The sequence below is a fragment of the Aethalodelphis obliquidens genome, unplaced genomic scaffold (assembly GCF_003676395.1).
Source record: "Aethalodelphis obliquidens isolate GAN/ISIS:26980383/991018 unplaced genomic scaffold, ASM367639v1 scaffold8, whole genome shotgun sequence".
In the NCBI taxonomy this organism is placed as follows: Eukaryota; Metazoa; Chordata; class Mammalia; order Artiodactyla; family Delphinidae; genus Aethalodelphis; species Aethalodelphis obliquidens.
Window position 1 is genome coordinate 55,975,238 of NW_020837952.1, and position 21,557 is coordinate 55,996,794.

The following is a 21,557-nucleotide window of genomic DNA, read 5'->3' on the forward strand; positions in this document are numbered from 1 at the left end:
CCCAGTTGAGGAAACAGCCTGGTCAAAGGCTCCAAGCCAAGCTGGGGTCGCCAGGGCTGCTATTATAGCCTGGGGTGTGGGTAGGGAGCAGACAGGAGTGGAGGCTGAGCGTGCAAGGACGCTTCAGGAAGGCTGTGCTGGAGCGGGCGCTGCGTCCCCTAAGGGCCTCCCCCGTGCTGGGTGCAGCTCAGTGCCCTCCTCGAGATCGCCCGTTTGCTAGTTGAGGCCAGCTCGTGCGGGCCACCCAGGCTGGCGGTGGCGGAGGCGGGTTGGGGGGCAGCCTGTGCGCCGGCCCTGTGAAGCCCGAGAGCCCAGACCAGGGGAAGCCTCCTCGCGACTGATGCACAGCAGGATTGGAAAGAGGGCCGGCTGATGCAGAGTCAGCCCCCTCCTGGGGCATTTAAAACGTGATTGGATTTTTACTCGTCCGTCCTGCCTGGGCTGCAGCTTCGTGTCAGAAGCCAACTTTGACCTGTCGCCTCCCTCAGACCGCGTCATGGTCCCGTGGGGAGACAAATGGCCCTGTTTGTTTCCCTTGGAGAGAAATCGATATGTCTTTTTAATCAGCCAGAATGTCTTCCTGCTCAGCTCCCTCCAGCCCTCCTATAGGGCTGCCTTCCACATGTCCGCCCCCAGCTGCCCTGTGGAGCTGTGCTCTGCTCCCCCCCGTCTCCCTCGTCTCTCCCCAAGTTCAAATCCACACACTTACTGCTGTGTGATGCTGAGCAAACAACTGGACCTCTCTGGGCGCCGGTTTCCATCTGGCTCATCTAGATGAGAAAGCAGGAGGAGAAGGCTCGGCTGATGGTGAAGTGCTGTGTGAATGTGGAGGCGCTGGGCTCGGGAGAGAGGCAGAGCCCACGTGCAAGCCCCGTGACCTCAGGCCGGCCACTCCTGTCTGCGTCTCAGTTTTCTCATCCCTAAAATTGTTGGTGAGGGAAGGTGGAGCTGTATCAACTGTGATTTTTCAATCGGGAGTGATTTTGCCCTCGGGCCACATTTGGCAATGTCTGGAGATGCCTTTGGCTGTCACGGCTTGGGGAGGGTGTGGTACTGATTTCCAGTGGATAAAGGTCAAACATCCTACAACGCACAGGACCGCCTCCCGCAGCAGAGAGCTATCCAGCCCCAAATGTCAATAATGCTGGGGCTCCGAAGCGCTGGCCTAGGTGGTCCCTGAGATCTCCTGAAGCTCCAGGAAAGAACGGAGCTGAGGGTCTTGTGAGGAGGAGGGCTGAGACTGAGGGTGGGAATCCCTCAAAGAGGAGTGGAGGATGAGTCCCAACCGGAAGGGTTTCCCGTGGTACCGTAGACGTGGGTTTGAGTCCTGGAGCTGCCATTTACTAAAGAGTCCCATTCCCAGTCACCCTCCCATATGCCCACCCATCCATCTGTCCCCCATTCACCCGTGCACCCACCCACCCATCTCCCCTCGCACCTTTCTTTACTTCATCCATCCATCCATCCATCCACCCATCCATCCATCCATCCATCCATCTTTTCATCTCTGCATCCATTTATCTGCCCACCCACCCACCTATCCATCCAACTCTTACATCCGTGCATTCATTCACCCATCTTCCCAACCATCTACTCATTCAATCATCCATTCGTCCAGCTACCCAAAGGCCGCACCCCCACCCTCCCACCTACCCATTTGTCCCCCATTCACCCATCCATCCATTCACTTGTTTGGCAGGTGCTGGATCCCCAGCTCAACCCTGTGTTGAGGGTTGACCCTGACCCTGTTAGGGTCCCTGACCAGGACCAGACAGGACCTGGTCAGCCCAGGGACGGTTGTCAAGGCTCTGGGAGAGGGTGTGGGGTCAGAGGATGGAGAAGGGACATCGGGGACTGGGGAGCCTGAGAAGGGCCAGCTATCAAGGGGTGGAGCCCACGAAGCAGGAAGGGCATCTGCTCAGGGGCTTGTGGTGTCCCCAGCGCCCAGGAGGAGAGAGTTTCTAGAACGAGGGTCTTAAACTAAGGTTTGTGAACTTGGATGGGGACAAGTTGCATGTTTGTGTTCACTGACTTCTGAATGAAATGGAGCATTTCTATCTATTATGAATGGAGACAACCAAGCACGGTGGGGTTACTGGCAGTTCCTGCGACTGTCACCGGTAGCAGTCACCGGTATTTAATGTTCCCGTGCCACATCCTGGTCGTTGTAGAGCTCTTGGAATGTCATTGACATTCATCCCTGCTTCCCAGGCAGACGGCATCAGACCCGCCCCAGCTCTGTTTATCCGTTGTGTTGATAACGAAACACACCCCCATCACAAATTTGTTTTTCTAAAAAATATTTTGACAACTATTTTAACAGAGCTGGCTTCCTTCCTTTCTAATACTAAGCATTCTTTTAAGAACAATTTTGCACTTAAAAACATTATTCTGAGAAAGGGCTCATGAGCTTCTCCAGGGAGAGAGTAGGTCGCCGTGCCCAGGGCTGTGGCCTTGGGGGCGTGGAGGATGGTGTGCATGTGAGGGAGGGGCTCCAGGGCTCCATGGGAGTGCACACGTGAACGTGTGCACGTGGGTGGTCAGGGGCAGGCAGGGGAGATGTGTGGTGGGGACAAGCCCCCAGGAGGCTGAGGGAGATTGTCATCACCCTCTGTCCAGCCCTCACCTTCTCCGTCTGTGTCTCCACGGAGTGTTTGCTCATGGTTTCTGGAGGGCAGGGACCATGTCTTCTTTGGGGTTCCCGGAGCCACTGTGGGCCAGACAGAGGGGACCCTCAGTGAAGAGGGGCTGAATATATGAATCGTGAGTGATGGATGTTAGAAAGGAGAGGAGGGGGAGTTCAGGGTGGGGAGGGAGGCTGCAGATCCCTCTGGTGTAGAAGTCCCTCCTTAGCCTCCTTGATGCCTCCAAGTGACAGGGACCTCACTCCCTCCTGATGCTGCAGACACCCCTGAGCTGCTGCTCCAGGTGGGCCTCTGGGCACAGAGAGGGTCGGATATGCTCTGCCCTTGGAGAGCACAGCCTGGTTGGGGGCGGGAGGCTAGGACAGACCACACCGTCATCAGGGGGACATCCAAGCTGCCGGGAGGGCCCAGGGGAGGCATCCACGCCCACTGCCTAGGACTCCAGGAGGCTCCCCGGCAGTGCACCTTCTTTGTGGATGGGCTCCTGAGGCTGGGGCAGCTCACAGACAGCGGGACCCTGGACCCCCAGGGGCCTTCCCTGCCCTTCTCTTCAGCGATGGCTGAGGTGTGGCATCTGGTGAGGGTACTTGGCTGGAGCTTCTTTGCTGTGGACCATCCATCCCAGGTTTCCTTCCAAGCTGATGGTCCCAGTTCCCTCACCATTGCCTCCCCCACTCCAGCTGTCTGAACTGGGCACGGAGGCCTGCTGGGCATCTGGGAATCAGAGACTTTGGCCAAATTCAATGAGTTGTCAAATTACAGGGACTCTAAGAAGTGGGCTTGGGGACAGGGACAAGGAAGGGAGAGCTCATTCCTTCTAAGGGATCTCAGCCTACTGAGACTCCATAGCTTATAACCAGAACCAATCAGCCTGGGCAGGGCTGTGTGTCATGTGGGGAGCTCCCTGTTGCTAGAGGCATGTAAGTGGAGAGAGGCCTAGGACCATCTGCCCAGCGGGTCTCTTCGCTTTGTGGAACAATTTTCTGCCTCAGCTCAACAACTGTGACACCTTGGGCAAGTCTTGCAGTCTCTGGACCTTCATTTTCATATCTGTTAAGTGGGTGTGTTGATGTTTGCCGTGCCTGTCTCCCAAGGCTGCCGTGGATTTGGACAGAACAAATCTTTAAACAAAGATGGAATGGAGTGAGGTTCAAATCTGGTTCTGTCCCTTGTTGTGGCCTTGGGCAAGTCTGTGAAACAAGGATGGTACCCTTCTCTTGCAGGGCTGTGGTGCCCCAGCGGGTGCTTGTGTTTTTTTAATTGTTGCATTTTATTTTTCCTTATAGCTGTGATTCATTATTACTTTTTGTTACACTTTTTATTGAGATAAAGTGTGCTTGCAGTAGAGCTCACAAATCTTAATGTTCAGCTCAAGGCATTTTTCCATATACACACACTCCTGTGACCCCACTCAGGCCAAGAAGAACATCTCCAGCCCCGCAAGCTCCCTCACCCCCACCTGCGACGGACTCTCCCCCAGAGTTACCGCCGTTCTGACCTCCTTCCCTACCGGTTTGCTTTGCCTGGGTTTTCACTTCGTGTAATTGGATTCGGACACGCTCTGCTCTTTGGCATCTGGCTCCCGGTGCCAGCGTTACGCCTGGCAGCTCCATCCGTGCTGCTGCAGCAGTTTGTTCTTTTTCATCACTGGGTAGTATTCCATCACAAGGACGTACCACAGAGTTTCTCAGCCTCGGCACAGTTGACATTTTGGGCTGGATAATTCTTTGCAGTGGGGCTGCCCTGTGCATTGTAGGGTTTTGAGCAGCATTCCTGGAATCTACCCACCGGGTGCCAAGAGCATCCTTTAAACCCCAGTTGTGACAACCACAAATGTCTCCAGACATGGCCGCATGTCCACTGGGGGCCAAAATCATCCCCAGTTGAAATCTCCTGCCGACTCATTCTCCTCTTGACGGACACTTGGGTTGTTCCCAGGTTGGGGCTGTTAAGAATCGCACGTGCCTTTTTGTGGACTTATTTGGGCATTTCTCTGGGGTATGGACCGAGGAGTGGCACAGCTGGATACTAGCATAGGCTTATGTTTAGTTTTTTTTTTTGCAGTACGCGGGCCTCTCACTGTTGTGGCCTCTCCCATTGCGGAGCACAGGCTCCGGACGTGCAGGCTCAGCGGCCATGGCTCACGGGCCCAGCCGCTCCGCGGCATGTGGGATCCTCCCGGACCGGGGCACGAACCCGTGTCCCCTGCATCGGCAGGCGGACTCTCAACCACTGCACCATCAGGGAAGCCCCCAATGTTTAGTTTTAATAAATGCTGCCAAGCAGCTTTCCAGAGTGGTTGCTGCTCATAAAGACCAGTCGAATGAATGAACGAATGAGTGAATGGATATCCTCTTTAAAGCCCAGGACCTGGAGCATAGTTGACATTCAAAATGGTACCCACTTTTACGACGTGGCCTCACACCACAGCGGGTCCTGGAACATGGACGCACTCTGGACATCTCCCGGGCAGGAGTGAGCCTGGCTCATCTCAGTACAGTGATGCACAGGCCAGGTATACAGCAGGCGCTCCATGGATGCTCGTGAACCTGGCCTCGGAGGACCAAAGAGCTGGCCCGGGAACAGGGATCTGGAACCTCAGGTCTATGAAGGGCCGAGGTCTGCGTGCCCATCCCTGGACTCCCTGGGGATGTATGGGAGGGATCCTGTATAAGGGCTGGCCCACGAGGATGCAGCTCCCGGCCCCCTTCCTCCACTAGATTTATTTAGACAACTGAGGTGCACCCTGGGAAATGGATCTGATTTCAGATTTGACAAAAATTAAAACAAACTTGGCTGCCCCAGCCAAACCCAGCACTCCCACCCCCCACCCACCTTCCCAGAGCCCCCCAGATTACGGAAACCATGACTGTCAGCTGGGCCTACAGGATGGAGGGTGGTGGTTGCCATGGTAACTGTGCAGGCCTTGGCTCTGGCTCCTGGAGAGGGAGGCTGCCCTGAGGGGCCTGCTGGGGCTTTGGACACTGCCCAGCTGGTCGTTCTTCTCTTTGGGAAGTGGCAGGTTTGAGGGGGCCCCCGGCATTGTGGCTTCCCTGGTGACCCTGTCCTCCCAGATCACACCCCGGCCTTCTTAAGACAGCAGCCAGGCATGGGGTGGAGATGGTACTGATCTAGCTCGGCTCTTACTGGGGGCCTTGAGGCCAGCACCCTCTCCTCACTGGCTTCCCCTCCTGCCATCTCCTGCACACAGGTCCTTCCTTCCCAGCCATGGCGGGGGTGGACTGTCCCCCTTCCTGACCCCGCACTGCTGACCCAGGCCCAGTCGGGAGAAGCCAGTGTGGGCGAGAAGGGAAAAGCAAATACTCCACAGAGCACATGCCAGTCCAGGCCCTGTGCTTGGGGCCAGAGAGCATGTGGCCGAGAACAGGGGGTTTGGAGTCAACAGAAGCAGGTTCAAATCCTGCCCTTGCCACGTACCAGCCATGTGACCCTGGGTGGCTGTGGCTGGAGCCCTGGAGCCAGCACTGGTGCCTCAGTTTCCTTATCTGTAAAATGGGGGTAACAGTCGTACCTGCCAGCTGGGGGGAGTTGGCTGAAGTTGCAGGGCGACTCTCCGCGTTGCCAGGCCTGAATTGATTGATTGTATTTAAAGGCTGTGAGCGAACGTTCAGCACTTGGAAGACAGCCATTGTCTAAAGGGTTTGTGAAGGAATCTCTTATTCTTACTCAAGGTCATGTTAAGTAAACTGCAGATAACAGCAGCCTGGGATTTTCAGTCCTTTGCTGGTGAGGTGGCTTTTTTATTTTCCCCCCAAAGCCAAAGAATGGGAAACTCTGGACCCTGTTCTAGAAGAGGTTGACAAGGACCGGGCCTTCCCCTGTTGCACACAGATGACAAGCCCCGGGCCTCAGTCCATGGCTACATGGGCTCTGTGTTCTGGGGCCCTGGGAAGAGGGCCTGGACTGGCATGTAAGGTTTAAATGAGATAATACGTGCTGTTTGATGAGAAAGCTCCTTGGCAGACAAACACTCAAGAGCACTTGAGATGTGTTTGCCATCGTTACCATGATCCTGTCGTTAACCTGGTGCTGGGCACACAGCAGGGGCTCAGTAGGTGCGCATTAATTCACTGCTGGGCTCTGAGGCCCCAGTTCTGAGGGCCATAGGAGGCACTGAGAGCAGAGCAGGGGGTGCGGGGAGATGGGCCTGGTCCTAAGGCGGGGCTGGCAGGAGGTGGGGCTGAGATGGGGGCAGGGGTGGAGCTGGGAGGGGAGTGGGGACCTGTGCCTAGTGGCTGCTACACACGCAGATTTTTGGGTAGGGTTTGGAATCCAGCCGTGACTCACGGACCCCTGCGGGTGGGGAGTCTCTTGTCAGAGGGTCACTTCTGATCCAGGCTCGCCGTGTTGCTGGATGCTCTCTGCCCCTCTGTGTCCCCTCTGTGCAGTGGGGGATGGGGTCAGGGGCTCTCTGAGGACCTGGATGGGGTTGTTCTGTGACAAAGGTCACCCAGAGAGGGATGCAAGTCTGGGTGACGAAGTGGGCAAGGGGGCAGGGTCCTAACTGCAGAGCCTCAGGTGCCAGACAGGGGCCCTGAGCCTCGCTGTGGGAGGTAACGCAGGGCCGTTGACAAGCAAGCCACTGCCCTCGTGGAGCTGGCACTCAGGCCCCCTGCCTGCGCTGTTCCCCGGAATCCCTTACCGCCCTCTCTGGGCCTCTGTCCTCCCTCACATTGTCCCAGAGCCCCGGAGCTTTGCCTGATGGCTTTTGGAGCTCCTCCGTGCTTGTGACTAATGATGGCAACACTGGGCGTTGGGCCAGGCCACCACGTTGCTCAGCCCGCGACCTTTACTCCCTCTGACGTTCTCCGATCCCGCACCATGCGGTCTGGTTTAACTTCAAGGAGGGCTGGTGCCTTTGATCCCCAAGCCAGTGGCGAGCGTGTCAGGAACCACGGGCAGCGATGCCAGCTCTGGCCTGACTTCTGAGCCTCATGGGCTCCTGGAAAGGGCCCAGGCTGTGCCACCTGGGATTTCCCCCAGCGCCTCGGGGCAGGGCTGAGACTGAGTGTCTGAAGCTGAGCAATCTAGAGGTGAAGCCCCTTCAAGGGATGAGCCACAGAGGCACCCCCGTGGCAGCGGCTCCCGCACCACTAAGTCAGACCTTACTGACTGTGTGACCTTGGACAGGTCACTCCAGCTCTCCAGACCGTTTCTCCACCTGCCCCAGTGGGCTGTGATGAGCGTTGGGGCCATGCCCCTAGGGGCCTGGCATACAGTAGTCGTGATCAGTGCCAAGTTCATTACTGTGATACGAACTAGACCAGGTGGGTGTGAGCACTTCCGGAGAGGGCGCTGAGCCACCGCTCTGTGCGTGGGGAAAGGTGCTTCAAGGGCAGCTTCAAGAAGAGGTGACAAATGACCTGGGCTGTCACCTGAAGGATGAGTAGGAGTTTGCCTAGTAAAGATGGTAGAAGAAAATACATGCAAAGCGTATGCTTGGGGACAGCAAGAAGTGCAATGCATGCGAAGGCTGGTGGGAGGTAAGGCCAGAAGAGTTCAGTGAGGTCAGAAAGCAGGAGGCCTTGAGTGTCAGACCAGGGAAGGTGATGGAGAGCCATGGAAGCTTTCTGAACAGGGGAGAGGTAGCCTCAGAGCTGTGCTTCAGACACATGAATCTGGCGGAGATGAAATAGCTTGGGGGCAAGGAAAGCAGGCTCTGGTTTTGTATCCCAGCTCTGCCTTTTCCCAGCTGGGGTCCTTGGGCAAATTGTGTTCCCTTTTGTGACTCAGTTTCCTCACTTGTAAATGGGGCTTATAACAGTGCTGGAGGATTAAATGAGGTGACACTTGCAAAGAGCTCGGATAGTGTTGGCCACACAGCAAGCGCCTGGGGATTGTGTGCAGGGCAGATTGGAGGGGCAGAGACCAGAGCTGGAAGCTATCGGGGAGACTGTGCAGGGTCCAGGTGAGAGACGCTGAGGATGGGCTGGGGCCTCAGGGAGGGGTGGTGAAGACACAGGCAGAGATGGGCCCTCCGTTACAGAGGAGAGCAGGCCTGGTGTGAACCTCAGCACCAGTGCTTTCCAGCTGTGTGACCTAGGAGAGGCCCCTTGTTTCTCTAAGTCTCAGTTTTCCTCATCTGTAAAATGGGCCTGCTGACCTCCACTGCTCAGGGCCTTGGTGAGGAAGAAGTGGGAGTGCCAGGAAGACACCTGCCAAGTGCACTTTGAACATGAAACTGGCGGGAAGGGCAGAGGGAGCAGAAGAGGTGGCTGGAAGGAGAGCGAGCACAACAGGCAGGGGGGAAAGGCAAGGGGGTGGGGGACGTTCGCTGGTAATTAGAACTTTTGAACTTCAAAAAACTTAATTAATGATGAAGCTGCTGCTGGAGCGACGCTCAGGCTAGAAGGGGGCCCTGGCAGCGACTGACGTTAATTACAGGCTGTGGCAGGAGAGTGACAGAGGTTTGGGGGGGGGCAGGAAGGAGCAGGGCTGGGGCGAGGAGGGTCTGAGGGGAAGGCGGGAGGGAAGGCAGCATCCCAAGGTGAGCAAGGGCCGGGGACGGGAGGGAGTTCGTTGCCAAGGAAACCAGGTCAGTCTTCCATCAGGCAAGAGGTACGCCCCGCCCCCTGCACTGGATGGGGTCTGGCTAGGGGTCTGGCCTCCATAGCTACATCTGAGCTCAGGGCAAGGGCTTTGAAATTGATGGTCCAGGGCTTTCATTTGAGGACACTCAAGAATCTTGGGCATCAGAGTGGGCAGCGCCTAGAGAGATTGACTGAATCACAACAGACATTTACTGAACTCCTCCTAGATGCCTGTCCCTGTCAGGGCTGTGAATGTAACCCCCCGTCCCCCTGGAATGTCGGTTCTAGTAGTCGATAAAGACCATGAGCATATCAGCAAGATAACTTATGAATGACCCAGGCCCTCAGGTCCCTTCGAGCTCTGCCCCCCCCCCCCCCCTGGTTCTAGGACTCTAGGTGGATTGGGAGGGGTGGGGCTGAACATCAGTGGGCTGTGTTCTAAGACTGGGCAGGAGCCAGTCAGGAAGGAGGAGGGTGTTAGTGAGGAGAGCAGCCTGGCCTGGGGAGCCCACTCGTCTGGGTCCAAGCACGTGCCCCTGAGGCCCTGCCCAAGGCTGGTGGCTGCAGGAGACCTTCTGCCCGGACAGGCCCGAGGCGGCTGAGCCCCATCCCGCCTGGTGCAGGGACTGGGGAGGGCCTAGGCACAGACGTGCCTGAGTCTGGTCATGAGTTGTAACGCAGCCACAGGAGAGGAGAGAAGGACAGGGTGTCCAGCCAATCTCAGCCACACTGGGCGGGCCCTCTGCAGGCTTCAGCTCCAGGGGTCGGGCAGAGATGGCGGGGCCGTGGGTTGTGGAGACGAAGGATGGTCAGAGAAGGGAGGCAAACACAGTCAGAGGGAGGTGGTCAGAGACAGGGCGGCTGGGGTGGTCCGGAGATGGCTCGCCAGCTGGGCCTCTGGGGACCTCTCCCTTTCTGGGTCTGAGGGGAACTCTCAGGCTGGGGCAAGGCGGTGGGGCGTCCTGGCAGGCGGTGGCTTGGTGGGGTTTGGGTTCCCTGGCGGATTTGGCACATGTGGCCCTGTCTGTTGTGAGAGGGGTGGGCCGGCTCCAAGGCCTCCAAGGTCTTTGAAAATGTGGGCGTTGACCCATCAGGGGAGGCACCTGTAGGGAAATGGGGTGGCCCTGTGTTTGTGGGGGGTGGTGCACACGGTCCCCCAGCGGTTTTGTCCTTGACTTGTGCGCACGTGGTTTGAATGTATCAGCATGCTGGTGATCCTGCTGAACTGCGTGACACTTGGCATGTACCAGCCGTGCGACGACATGGACTGCCTGTCAGAACGCTGCAAGATCCTACAGGTGAGGCCGGCTGCCATGCCCCGCCCCTCCTGCCATGCCCCGCCCATTCTCGCCATGCCCCGCCCATTCTCGCCATGCCCCGCCCCACCCTGCCCAGCTACATCTTCACCACGTGGCCTGCCCTCTCTCTTGTCCTCTTCTTCCTCACTCCCAGCTGGTCTTACCCATTTCCCTTCCATCCTCTCTATCTCGAGGTCTCTGCCCTAGTCCACGCGCCCTTTATCTCCCACCGTCAGCTTCCTCCTGTTCTCCCCACCCCTACCCCCCATCCAGTAAAGCACAAGTGACTGGACTCTCCCTGCAGAAAGCCTGCCCTTTGCTCCCAGTGCTCATGGAATAAAGGCCAAGCTCCATAACTCTGTCTATGCCTTTAGGAGTGGCCTCCTGGACCTCTCCTGTTCTCATCTCACCGAGGTTCCAGATGGAGGCCTGACGTTTGGTCCCTGTGGCACACGTACACCCATAGTTCCAGGTGGAAGCCTGACGTTTGGCCCCTGTGGCACATGTATACCCATAGTGCAGGGTGTTAGGTTTATACCCATTTTACAGATGTGTAAACATCCAATTCTGTCTCCCTGAGAAAGTCAGATTCCTCCTGGGAGGAATTGCCCTCTGCTTCCTGTGTTCCCACAGGACTCAGCAGTTTCCAAGCAGCCCAAAGCCTCAGATTCCCTTGGGGCACTAGTCAAAGATCCAGACCCCTGACCCATCCCAAACCGGTAGAATTAGAATCTCTGGGGTGGGTCTGGGGTCCAAGTGGGTAACATGCTCCTCAGCGAGCCCCAGGGCCCTGGGTAGAGTGAGAACCAGTTAGCCTCGGTGGATACTAGGCTGGCTTCCCTACCAGGTGGTGAGTTTACCGAGCACTCGCCTCTGTGTCCCCAGCACCCAGCCTGTGTGCTGCCCACAGAAGGTGCTCAGCACCCACTTGTTGAATTGACTGTAGCCCTCATTGATCTTGGGAAGAGGAAGCCCACCCAGGCCCCGTCCTCAGGAAATATACACTCACCTGAGCCCATGACTAGGGACATACTGGGAGCCTCCTTTCTGAGCGGAAGAAGGCAGCACTGAGACCTGTGCCCACTGGGGTGTCAGGCCTGTCTTGAGAAAGCTCCTTCCATGTAGGTTTTGGAGTCAGATAGACCCGAGTGTCATTTCTGGTCTGCCATTCACTGCTGTGTGACCTGTGGCAAGTCACTTAAACAATCTGGCCTCCAGTTTCCTCATCTGTAAAATGGGAGCATTCATGGGGTCATTGTGAGAATCGAAGAGGTCAAGTGTCTAGCCCAGGGCATGGCGATTATCAGGTAGACCCCCTTTGCCCCACTCCCATCTGGGTCCCTTGTCATTACGCTTGCGTTTAGGGAACAAATAGAGTGGGCTGGATGACCCTGGGCAAGTTCATTCCCCATTCTGGGCCTCAGTCTCCTCGTCTGTGAAATGACTCCATTGGATGAGGATCTCTGAGGTTCTCTCCCTGCCTAGGAGAAGTTTCCAGGTCTTTCCCTGGCCCCTCGTGTCCGTGCCCACGTTCACACCTCGCAGCATGGCTCTGACCCTGGGTCCTGCTCCAGAGCCTCATGCTGTCCCTTGCTTCTTCCCTTCCTCCTGCCCCTGCAGGTCTTTGATGACTTCATCTTTGTCTTCTTTGCCATGGAAATGGTGCTCAAGATGGTGGCCCTGGGCATTTTTGGCAAGAAGTGCTACCTTGGGGACACATGGAACCGACTGGATTTCTTCATTGTCATGGCAGGGTAGGTCCTAGCCTCTGGTACATGCCAGACATAATTTGAATAATCCCTGGGGCTTCTTGGTAATATTGATGAAGCTGTGTGGTATTGTCTGGGTCCTTCCTGGATGCCTGCAAAGAAAGGAATTATGTCCCTTCCCTGAATGGCCTGGACAGACAGACATTCATACCTCCCCATTCGGGTAAATCATGTGTCTTCCTGCACTGTCAGCTGATACTGGGTCTGTTTTATACTAACTACGACCTTGAGAAAGCCACTTAACCTTTCTAAGCCTCAGTTTCCTCATCTGTGAAATGGAGATAATATAATGAATAGTAGCTACATCAAAGTGAACACCCAATAAATGTTAGCTATTATTATTTAAAATATTTATTTGTTTTTTTGGCTGTGCACACGGGAGCTCCGTTGCCGCGTGCAGGATCTTTAGTTGAGGCATGCGGGATCTTTAGTTGCGGCATGCGGGTTCTAGTTCCCTTACCAGGGATCGAACCTGGGCCCCCTGCACTGGGAGCATGGAGTCTTAACCACTGGACCACCAGGGAAATCGCAGCTATTATTATTATTATATCAATCTAGATCACTCAGCAAGTCAGAGATCCAGCACAGACTCAAGTACTGTCTGACTCCAAACTGTGGTTATTTCTGCCAAGACTTAAGCTACAGTCAGAGAGAGGCCAGGTGACAACTCAGCTTGTTTGGAGCATTTTGGACTCTGCTCTGTGCCTTGTCCTTGCTTTCCTGGGTCAAACCAGGCTGGTGGCCCATTCACACATTCATCCAACAGCCAGGGGTTGACTGAGCTCCTACTAAGGGTCAGCACTGTCCTTGATGTGGGGTATGGAGGATGGCAAACCCAGACATAGGCCTTGTCCTTCCCAACTACCGTCTGGAAAGAGGCATCCAGCAGCCACATGGGTGAACGTGCCACACGCTGAGACCAGAGCTCTGGGAAAATGTTATGATTTTCTGAGAGCATTTCTGGGCCAGGCTGCAGGCTCGGGAGCTTGAGGACTTGCCTGAGGAGGTGACACACACATAAGAGCTGAAGGATGAGCAGGTGTTAACCATGCCCAGTAATGGTCAATATGGCAGAGGTGAGAAGGGGGGAGACAAAAAGGCTGGAGGCCCACGAGTGTGTGTGTGAATGTATACACGTGTCAGTATCTGTGAGAGCATGTACATTTGCATATGTGTGCATGCCAGCATACGTGTGTGATGCCCTTGAGAAGGGGCAGGGAGGGTGGCCAGGCACATGGCTGAGATGGGGAATTGCTATCACCAAGTATATGCTGAATTCCACAGATGAGTCCTGAAGGGCAGTGGTCCACTCACTGGTGTTCTTTAAAATGTGGCAGCTCTTCTGAGTATCCTTTCCTCAGAGCTGTATTCAGTTCCACAACCACATTATCAGCGATGATTTAGACCAAACTAGAGGTTAATGCTGGGATTCCTATGCTGGGAGATGTGTCACCCGTTTGTCAAATTCTTCATTCTCATTTTAGTTTGGCTGGAGGACATCCTTAAGTAGTTTTTTTTAAAAAGAAAAGGTGTTTGGATAGTGTCATCTTTCAGTCTTGCCTGTCCAAACATATATTCCTTTGATCTTTGTGGGTGAAGGGCAGTTTTTGTCTGTACTGTTCTAGAGTCATAATTTTTCTCCCTCAGAACCCTGCCCATGATACCAGCCAAATCAACACCATAGTATTGCAGCTGAGGCCACTATAGATCTGGTTCTTTTTTCTTGGGAGACAGCCTGCTTTTTCCTTGCTAGAAGCTTGTAGGTTTTCTCCTCACCTTCAGAATTCAGAGATTTCACAAGGGCAGGTGTAAGTGAAGAACTGCTCCCTGTGGGGCCTTTTGGAACTCAAGACTCATGTATTCCTTCAAGTCAGAAACAAAAATCTTCTGTATCTTCTTTGGTGATTGCCCATCCTTCTCTGCTCTCTCCTGGAATTCCCAGTAAGCGGTTATTTCCCTCCTCTATTCTCTGCATTTTTCCTCATTTCTCTCACAGATTTCATCTGTACTTGGAGAGAATTCCTTGACTCGGCCTTCTGAATCACTAACGATGTCCTTTTCTCCATTTACTGCCCCTAATGGAAGCGTTCCTCTCCTCTGTGTCTTTTTAATTCCCAGGATTGCTTCTGGCTCTTGAATTTATTTTTCAGAGCAGCTTATTTTAATGGATGCATTATTCGCTCGTATCTCTTTATAGATACAAGTCAGCCTTCTTAAAAGTCCTTTCCTGATCCTAAAGTCAAAGTGTAATTTCCAAAAAGTTAAAAAAAAATTACCCTCACACAAATCTTAGAAGGAACCTGTATCACAGATTTATTCAACTCATTAATGAGGAACAAGCAGGATGGTAATCAGCAGAATTAGGAAGACAGGCACTGGAGAAAAAATGTGGGGATAAGAGGCAGTTAGAATCAAAGCTGGTTAACAGCCTTATAAGGTCATAAAACATAACCTTTGGGGTTATCTTTCATATTGGGCAGAAATCACTTACATGTTTGATAGAATTCACCTGTGAAGCTATCTGGTCCTGGACTTTTGTTTGTTGGAAGATTTTTAATCACAGTTTCAATTTCATTACTTGTGATTGGTCTGTTCATATTTTCTATTTCTTCCTGGTTCAGTCTTGGAAGGTTATACCTTTCTAAGAATTTGTCCAATTCTTCCAGGTTGTCCATTTTATTGGCATAGAGTTGCTTGTAGCAGTCTCTTAGGATGCTTTGTATTTCTGCGGTGTCTGTTGTAACTTCTCCTTTTTCATTTCTAAGTTTATTGATTTGAGTCCTCTCCATCTTTTTCTTGATGAGTCTGGCAAATGGTTTATCAATTTTGTTTATCTTCTCAAAGAACCAGCTTTTAGTTTTATTGATCTTTGCTATTGTTTTCTTTGTTTCTATTTCATTTATTTCTGCTCTGATCTTTATGATTTCTTTCCTTCTGCTAACTTTGGGTTTTGTTTGTTCTTCTTTCTCTAGTTCCTTTAGGTGTAAGCTTAGATTGTTTATTTGAGATTTTTCTTGTTTCTTGAGGTAGGCTTGTATAGCTATAAACTTCCCTCTTAGAACTGCTTTTGCTGCATCCCATAGGTTTTGGATCATCATGTTTTCATTGTCATTTGTCTCTAGGTATTTTTTGATTTCCTCTTTGATTTCTTCAGTGATCTCTTGGTTATTTAGTAACGTATTGTTTAGCCTCCATGTGTTTGTGTTTTTTACATTTTTTTCTCTGTAATTCATTTCTGATCTCATAGCGTTGTGGCCAGAAAAGATGCTTGATATGATTTCAATTTTCTTAAATTTACTGAGGCTTGATTTGTGACCCAAGATGTGATCTATCCTGGAGAATGTTCTGTGCACGTTTGAGAAGAAAGTGTAATCTGCTGTTTTTGGATGGAATGTCCCATAAATATCAATTAAATCTATCTGGTCTATTGTGTCATTTAAAGCTTCTGTTTCCTTATTTATTTTCATTTTGGATGATCTGTCCATTGGGGTAAGTGAGGTGTTAAAGTCCCCCACTATTATTGTGTTACTGTCAATTTCCTCTTTTATAGCTGCTAGCAGTTGCCTTATGTATTGAGGTGCTACTATGTTGGGTGCATATATATTTATAATTGTTTTATCTTCTTCTTGGATCGATCCCTTGATCATTATGTAGTGTCCTTCCTTGTCTCTTGTAACATTCTTTATTTTAAAGTCTATTTTATCTGATATGAGTATTGCTACTCCAGCTTTCTTTTGATTTCCATTTGCATGGAATATCTTTTTCCATCCCCTCACTTTCAGTCTGTATGTGTCCCTAGGTCTGAAGTGGGTCTCTTGTAGACAGCATATATACGAATCTTATTTTTGTATCCATTCAGCAAGCCTGTGTCTTTTGGTTGGAGCATTTAATCCATTCACGTTTAAGGTAATTATCAATATGTATGTTCCTATGACCATTTTCTTAATTGTTTTGGACTTGTTTTTGTAGGTCCTTTGCTTCTCTGTGTTTCCCACTTAGAGAAGTTCCTTTAGCATTTGTTGTAGAGCTGGTTCAGTGGTACTGAATCCTCTTAGCTTCTGCTTGTCTGTAAAGCTTTTGATTTCTCCATTGAATCTGAATGAGATCCTTGCCAGGTAGAGTAATCTTGGTTGTAGGTTCTTCCCTTTCATCACTTTAAGTATATCATGTCACTCCTTTCTGGCTTGTAGAGTTTCTGCTGAGAAATCAGCTGTTAACCTTATGGGAGTTCCCTTGTATGTTATTTGTCGTTTTTCCCTTGCTGCTTTCAATACTTTGTCTTTAATTTTCGCCAGTTTGATTACTATGTGTCTCGGCGTGTTTCTCCTTGGGTTTATCCTGTATGGGACTCGCTGCGCTTCCTGGACTTGGGTGGCTATTTCCTTTTCCACGTTAGGGAAGTTTTTGAATATAATCTCTTCAAATATTTTCTCTCGTCCTTTCTCTCTCTCTCTCCTTCTGGGACCCCTATAATGCAAACGTTGTTGCGTTTAATGTTGTCCCAGAGGTCTCTTAGGCTGTCTTCATTTCTTTTCATTCTTTTTTCTTTATTCTCTTCCGCAGCAGTGAATTCCACCATTCTGTCTTCCAGGTCACTTACCCGTTCTTCTGCCTCAGTTATTCTGCTATTGATTCCTTCTAGTGTAGTTTTCATTTCAGTTATTGTATTGTTCATCTCTGTTTGTTTGTTCTTTAATTCTTCGAGGTCTTTGTTAAACATTTCTTGCATCTTCTCGATCTTTGCCTCTATTCTTTTTCTGAGGTCCTGGATCATCTTCACTATCATTATTCTGAATTCTTTTTCTGGAAGGTTGCCTATCTCCACTTCATTTAGTTGTTTTTTGGGGTTTTATCTTGTTCCTTCATCTGGTACATAGCCCTCTGCCTTTTCATCTTGTCTGTCTTTCTGTGAATGTGGTTTTTGTTCCACAGTCTGCAGGATTGTAGTTCTTCTTGCTTCTGCTGTCTTCCCTCTCAGAAATCACTTACAAATATTTCTGAGTTTACATGTAATTGCACAGCAGCCAAATTGTTAATTAATGGTAAAGAGTGAATCAAACAAAGGTATGTTCCCCTAGATGATGAAATAATCCTTAGATAGGTCTGTTAAATAATGCTCTAAATGACATTGTGAGAAATACTGCCCTCCCTTTGCTGTATTTCCATGTTTTAGGATAATTTTTCTTAACTCCTGTTTCAGGGAAGTCTTTTTTTTTTAAGTCAGTACTGCATGATTTATTTATTTATTTATTTTGGCTGTGCTGGGTCTTCGTTGCTGTGCATGGGCTTTCTCTAGTTGCAGTGAGCAGGGGCTACTCTCCTTCGCGGTGCGCAGGCTTCTCATTGCGGTGGCTTCTCTTGTTGCGGAGCACGGGCTCTAGGCACACGGGCTTCAGTATTGCAGCCTGTGGGCTCAGTAGTTGTGGCACACGGGCCCCAGAGCACATTGGCTTCAGTAGTTGTGGCGCATGGGCTCAGTAATTGTGGCTTGTGGGCTCTAGAGCTTGGGCTCAGTTGCCCCGCAGCATGTGGGATCTTCCCGGACCAGGAATTGAACCGGCGTCCCCTGCATTGGAAGGCAGATTCTTAACCATTGGACCGCCAAGGAGGTGCCCCCACTCCGCCCTTTTGACTTGAAGAGTCTCCTCTATTGCTTAGTGACTCCCCCTCGCCGTCTGCTCATATTTATAAATAAAGACAAGGAAGATCTAAGCTGGGCAGAGTGAGGAGCTGGCCTGGCTTCAGCACTGTGGCGAGGTCTCCGTTTGATGTCTTCTCTTGGTCCTTGGGGTGGGGTCCACTGGCCAGCATCCTCCTGGGAGTCAGGGAGGGCTGGGTGCATGTGGAGTCCCCTAGGGCCCCATGCTTGCTTTAATGCTCTGCTTTCACCATTTTGAAACTCTTAATACGTTTTGAACAAGCGGCCCTACGTTTTCGCTTAGCACTGGGCCCTGCAAATTACGTAGCCAGTCCTGGCTTAGGGGGCGGGTTCAATGAAGACATTTTATGAGTCACGAACAGCCCCGTGTGGGATGCTGGGAGCTCTGGTGACCCAGACCTACCCCTGTCCTGGGTCTTTCCTGTCCTTTGTGCCTAGGGATGGTGTGGGTGCAGAGGGCAGGATGGGAAGCCACAAGCCTGGACTCCAGAGCCCAACCCCGCCCCCCCAGTCCCACCCAAGCTCGCAGCTATAAATGTCCTGTTTCCCGAGTAACCGGCCTGTCATCCCGAGGCTGATTTCTTCCTTCCTGCTCCTCCTCTTCCCCAAATTACTGGCTCCCTCTTCAAGCGATGGAGGTTCTGTACCCCTGTACTGGAAGGTTCCTTAGAGGTCAGAGCCTTCACCTCCACATCCATTCGGCCCCTGCTTGTGTGCTGCCACTGGGGGCAACTCACAAGGCAGCCAATTGCAAACTGGGACAGCCTAATGTGCTAGGAAGTTCTTTCACGAAGCTGAAATTTGTCTTCTGGTAGCTCCCACCTGATGGGACCATTCATTCACTTACTCATTCACAAAATCAGCATTTATTGAGCACCTACTACACGCCAGGTGCTGTGCAGCGGGGACACGAGAGGAACAAGACAGATGCTGCTGTGATTTCATGGAGCTCCCGATTTAGAAAATGGATACAAAACAGATAATAAAGTTCTAAATAACTTCGAAATTGGGACCAATGTTGTTGCAAAGAAGTATAGAAGGGCCATGAGGGTGTGGAATGGGGGCCTGATTTAGATGGCGGGGGAGGGTTAGTATATGGCTTCCTGAGGAAGAGAGGCTGGGCCGGGGGCGGGGTGGGGAGGGGTGTGTGCAAGAGCTGACCAGGCAGGGGGTGGGGGAGGGTGTCTGTCAGAGCCCAGGAATCTGGGGCATGGGTGGGTGCTGAGAGATGAAGCCAGAGACGGGGGCAGTGGCCTGATCACACAGAGGGGCCTGGAGCGCGTGGGCAGGTGCCTCCCCGCAGACTCATGGCAGCCTTCACTAATTGGAAAGCGGCTCATATCCTCCCTGAGTCTCCCCAGCATCTCCCATCATGTGTCAAAGGACAGGTGGGTGGCCTCACCTGCTGGACATACTTCAGGCTGTCTTGGTCCCTGGCTGGGGAGCAGGACCCCAACTTTCCAATGATGACTTATGGGGGGAGAGAAGGGACTGCCCTTGCCCCAGGGTCATGTGGGATCATGGTGACCTGTGAGGGGCTGTGCTACCTACCACCCCTGGGTCGTGCTCACTTTCCAAGCCAGGTCTCTCCCACCCTGGAACTAAACACAGTTGATCTTTTTTTTAAACCACAAATACCAAACTTTGCATTTATTGTTATTAATTTCACCTTATAGTGATATCTTGGAGTCTTGATTCAGTCACTCACTACATTTATTTCCTGTGTTTGATCAGCCCAGGACAGTGAGCCCTGTGGCACCTCACTAGAGACTCTCTTCCAGTGTGTGACAAAGTCCCACTAATCCATGGGTAATAGGGGAACCTACCTCACTGTCTTGTTTAAGCTACGCTTTTCTGCATTATAGTCCATGAGGAGGCAGGGAAATATTCAATGACGTTCTTGTTGAACTTGAGGTTTTCTTTATCTGTATATCTCCCTTGCTGCGTCAAGCTGGTAATACTACCGCCTCCCCTAACCAACAACATGAAGTGGCCGTTGACGTCTGTGGGGAGGGGCCTGGGTGCGTCTGTTAAAACCTTCCCCAAGAATTCTGATGACTGGTGTCTGTGGTGGGGTTGAGCCAGGGCTCTAGGGCTGGGCTGTAGGGACCTTTCCAGAATGAGGCTGAGCCAGAGCCCTTGCCAAGGGCATGGCTGGTGTGGGCCCCGCCTCGGAAGAGTGCAGGGCACAGTAATGGCCTTGAGTCTGATGTCCCTTGAAAGCTTCTGACTATGATGGTATCCTGGAAAGGACCTCGGTGTAGAAAATGGAGCAGCCGAGGGATGTGCAACCTCCCCAGTCCTCAAACATACGTTCAGCCTTGGACCCCTTCTTAGTGCTCCTCAAAATTCAGAGAGTGACAGGATTACTGGGGCACGTGTTAAAATATAGATTCTTGGGCCTCACCCAAGGGATCTAGACCCAGCAGGTACGGAGGGCCTAGGAATCTGCATTATACGCAAATGCCCAGGTGGCCCTGATGCAAGTGGGTCTAGTTCATTTGAGCCTCACAGAGCCCCTCATTGGGAGTGCTTCAAGTGGAGAGCATGACTCCCACTTCTGGAAGCCGCAGGAACGGGGAGAGGCATGGGGAGGGCTCCATCTCTGATCTGTGTCCAGGATCTGAATTAATGCTCATGACAAGCAGATGTGCTGTGTCAACGGAACAGTGGGGACTCCTTGTAAGACTTTCTATCATCGTGAATAATATTAACACAAATAGCAGTAATGTCTGGAACTCTGCACCTTGGCCAGGGAGGGAGAAGGAGAGGCTGGACCAGGATCTATCCCACCCTGGAAACAGCTTCTCCCGAGAGTGCGTGGGGAACAGTTTCTCCAGCCTGACTCTTCCAGGCTCTCGGGAAACAAAATGTCAGTAAGGATTGTTCCTTATCCCTGGACTAGAGCTTTCTAGGAAGATCAGGCAGACGTGTCCCCTCTGTGACTGCTTGCTGAGAGTTCCTATTGTCCAAAGTGCCCCATCAGTGGGACTTTAAAAAGCAAAGGGAATTGAATCCTCTTAGGCATTATCCAGGTGATAAAAATAAGGGCATCTACTGTTTGCTGAGCACTCAGCTTGGGCCCGATGCTCTGCATTATCTGGCTTCATCTTCAGACCAGCTCTGCGAGGGAGGGACTGTGGTCAGTTCCATTTCACAGATGAGGCACAGGGACAGGGAGTGACCTGCCCGAGGTCATGGACTGGTAAGGAGCAGAGTCAGGAGTTGAATCCAGGCAGCTTGGCTCCATGGGCTGGGACCAAATCCTGGTTCTGTGTAACTTGCTGGCTGTATTTGTCAGGGATGCATTTGGCTGCAAGTAACAGAACATATGACCAACAGTGACTTGTGCAAATCCTGGGGTGTTTTGTCTGACATAACATGATGTTCTGAGGTCAGTGGTTACCAGTGATGGCTCTGTGATGTGGGGGCTGATGTCCTTGTGATTTTCCAGGTCTTCCTCTCATGGTCACAAGGTGGCTGTTGAAGCTGTGGGCATCGTGTCTGCACTGAAGGCAGAAAGGATGAAGGGAGACAGGGCTATGCCAGCCGCACCTGTCTACTTGGATCTGGAAAACAGCATTTTCTTTTCTAGATCCTTCCCCTGTCCCAGCATGCTTGGCCAGAACTGGATC

General features: G+C 52.0%; 1 protein-coding gene across 1 annotated transcript in view; it reads left to right on the forward strand.

Annotated features, from left to right (window-relative positions):
• CACNA1I (calcium voltage-gated channel subunit alpha1 I) overlaps positions 1 to 21,557 on the forward strand; it is a 106,227-nt gene that overhangs the window by 7,559 nt on the left and 77,111 nt on the right. The window contains exons 2-3 of the mRNA XM_027107711.1: positions 10,383 to 10,494; positions 12,115 to 12,248. Coding sequence (XP_026963512.1) covers positions 10,383 to 10,494; positions 12,115 to 12,248 — 246 coding nt within the window. The remainder of the gene's footprint in view (positions 1 to 10,382; positions 10,495 to 12,114; positions 12,249 to 21,557) is intronic.